Raw genomic sequence first — 2,440 nt, 5'->3', positions numbered from 1 at the left:
CTCGGATATTTAGATAATAGATTTAACACACATTCAATGATTTCCAATTATGATGTGGATTTCTCAAAACATATTTCTAGAAATGTCAAAGATCTTGTTTGGTTAAGTAAAGGGCAGTTCCAGAGAAATAACAAATAATAGATTCAATTGTTTTTAGCAAGAGATCAAGGAAATACCCAATAGAAAAAAAAATTTTAAAAAAATAAAGATGAATTAAAATCCTTAGCATCACTTTAATTGCCTGGAGCCCTGTCTCTTCTGAATGATTCTAATAAGAGCATTTTTCACTTCTTTGTTTCTAAGACTATAGATTAGTGGATTCAGCATGGGAATCACAATAGTATAAAAAACAGAAGCCACTTGATCCTTTCCCAAGGAATAGGACTTATTTGGTTTTAAATAAGTAAAAATCATAGTACCATAAAAGATGGTGACTCCCAGGAGATGGGAGGCACAGGTAGAGAAGGCTTTCTGCTTTCCTGAAGTGGAATTAATTTTCAGAATAGTATAGAGAATGGACACATAGGACACAGATATTGTAATAAGGGACACCATTAGTGTGCAACCCGCAAAAATAAATATCATGATTTGAGTATCATATATATCCGTGCAGGACAGGGATAAAACTGGGGATGTGTCACAGAAAAAGTGATGGATTACATTGGAGTCACAGAAATGCAATCTGCTCATGCAAAGCAAATTGACAGAGGAATCCATAAAGCCAATCAAATAGGACCCAAAAAGCAGGGCACAGCAGAGTCTTGTGGACATAATGATGGGGTAGTGTAGAGGACGGCAGATAGCTACATAGCGATCATAGGCCATTGAGGAGAGAAGGAAACATTCAGCAGCACCCAAGAAGACAAAGAAGTACATCTGAGCAAAGCAGCCCATGAATGAGATATTCTTGGTGGAGGTCAGTAAGTTCTCTAAGGTTTTAGGTGTGATGACAGTGGAGTAACTGAGGTCAAGGAATGACAACTGAGTGAGGAAAAAATACATGGGAGTGTGAAGCTGGTGATCCAGGCAAATGAGCAATATCATGCCTACATTCCCCAGCACAGTAATCAGGTAGATCAGGAGAAATAGCATGAAGAGGACTACACGGATCTCTCCAGAATCTGTCAGTCCCATGAGGATGAAGTCAGGCACATTTGTGTTATTCCATCTGCTCATAGTGTCTACCTCTGCACTATGGAAAAATCAAAGTCGAGACTTAGCAGAAAAGTTTTCAAAATGGTTTTGTCTATAGGAATGACCCAATATTTTTATTATTAATTTAGTGTTTCTAGGAATTGATAAAAGTTTACAACTTAGGACTAGAAAAAATTTGATTGGCAAATAGAGATAGAGACATCAATTGACATTTGGATATGGTATAATAATTAAAGGTAGAATTCTACTGTTGTAGAATCATCCAACTATTTTTCTGAATGCTCTTTTTTATTAATATATTTAGTTCACCTGAAATGTCTTACCATATGTACTACTACTATCTACATATTGATGAGAAAAAGGCACAGAAAATGTATAATTCACCTGAAGTCAAAGCAATTAAATGCTGACTCTGTGATTCTACCAAAACACTTCAATTCTAGAAAGTGTGCTCATAATACCACATTCCCTTTTGTAATTAGTTTGAACCAACCAGAGCAAGGTTATGTCATAAACAACAATATAACCCTGTTTTAAAGTTTCACTTGCTGTCCTCAATATCCCCATATCATTTAACAGTAATTACAAATACATTTCACTTCTAGGGGACCTTAGCAAAGGACATTAGAATTAGAGAGTACACACAAGTATTAATATCCAGAGGATATGATATGTTCCTAACTTGCCTAACTTGACAATTGAAAAGAAAATTTCTTCCAAAATTATAATTTCAAAATATGTACATTAGTTGTAGACTCTGATTCCATTAACTCTATATCTCTGCTTCCATAAATCATGACATTTCTTAGGACAAGGTAGAAAATGTCTCCATTTTATTTAACATAATTTAACACCATAAGGTTTTAAATAGAATACTTACCATGAGCCAAAGCTAGAAAAAACTTCCTCCAATATTATGTGTTTAGGAATTTGTTAACTTCGAATTTTTCACAGAAGCAAAATTTATAAACCATATGAGCTGAAAATTTTGGTGAACTCCTATTTGTTTTTCTTTTAAGTTCTTTTTACATTTTTGTGCTTTCATTATTTTTATTATTCTGAGATAAGATAAATCACCCTATAAATTGACACCACAGATGTACCATTAAAGTAAACAGAGCAGTGGACACCTTGCCTCTCAATCTCATTATTACAGGGTGCCCCATATAAAGGGCATGGAGCATAATGAAACATTTGGTCATCCTCGGGGATCCCTTTCCAATGAAAATCACCTGGCATGTTTCCATCAACAAGATGCAAGGATTAAGTAAGCACACATTTTGCT

General features: G+C 34.8%; 1 protein-coding gene across 1 annotated transcript; it reads right to left on the bottom strand.

The window, feature by feature from the left end:
- Nucleotides 1–228: 228 nt before the first annotated feature.
- LOC308638746 (olfactory receptor 8H1-like) lies at nucleotides 229–1,176 on the bottom strand (the record flags this gene model as incomplete). The annotated part of the gene is made up of 1 exon (XM_081276506.1): nucleotides 229–1,176. The coding sequence occupies one exon, from the start codon at nucleotides 1,174–1,176 to the stop codon at nucleotides 229–231; it is 948 nt and encodes a 315-aa protein (XP_081132632.1).
- Nucleotides 1,177–2,440: the final 1,264 nt, after the last annotated feature.

Source organism: Spermophilus citellus (assembly GCF_964194105.1).
Source record: "Spermophilus citellus genome assembly, chromosome: 2".
Lineage (NCBI taxonomy): Eukaryota > Metazoa > Chordata > Mammalia > Rodentia > Sciuridae > Spermophilus > Spermophilus citellus.
Note: the sequence above shows the minus strand (reverse complement) of the source record. Positions and strands in the feature narration are given on the sequence as shown.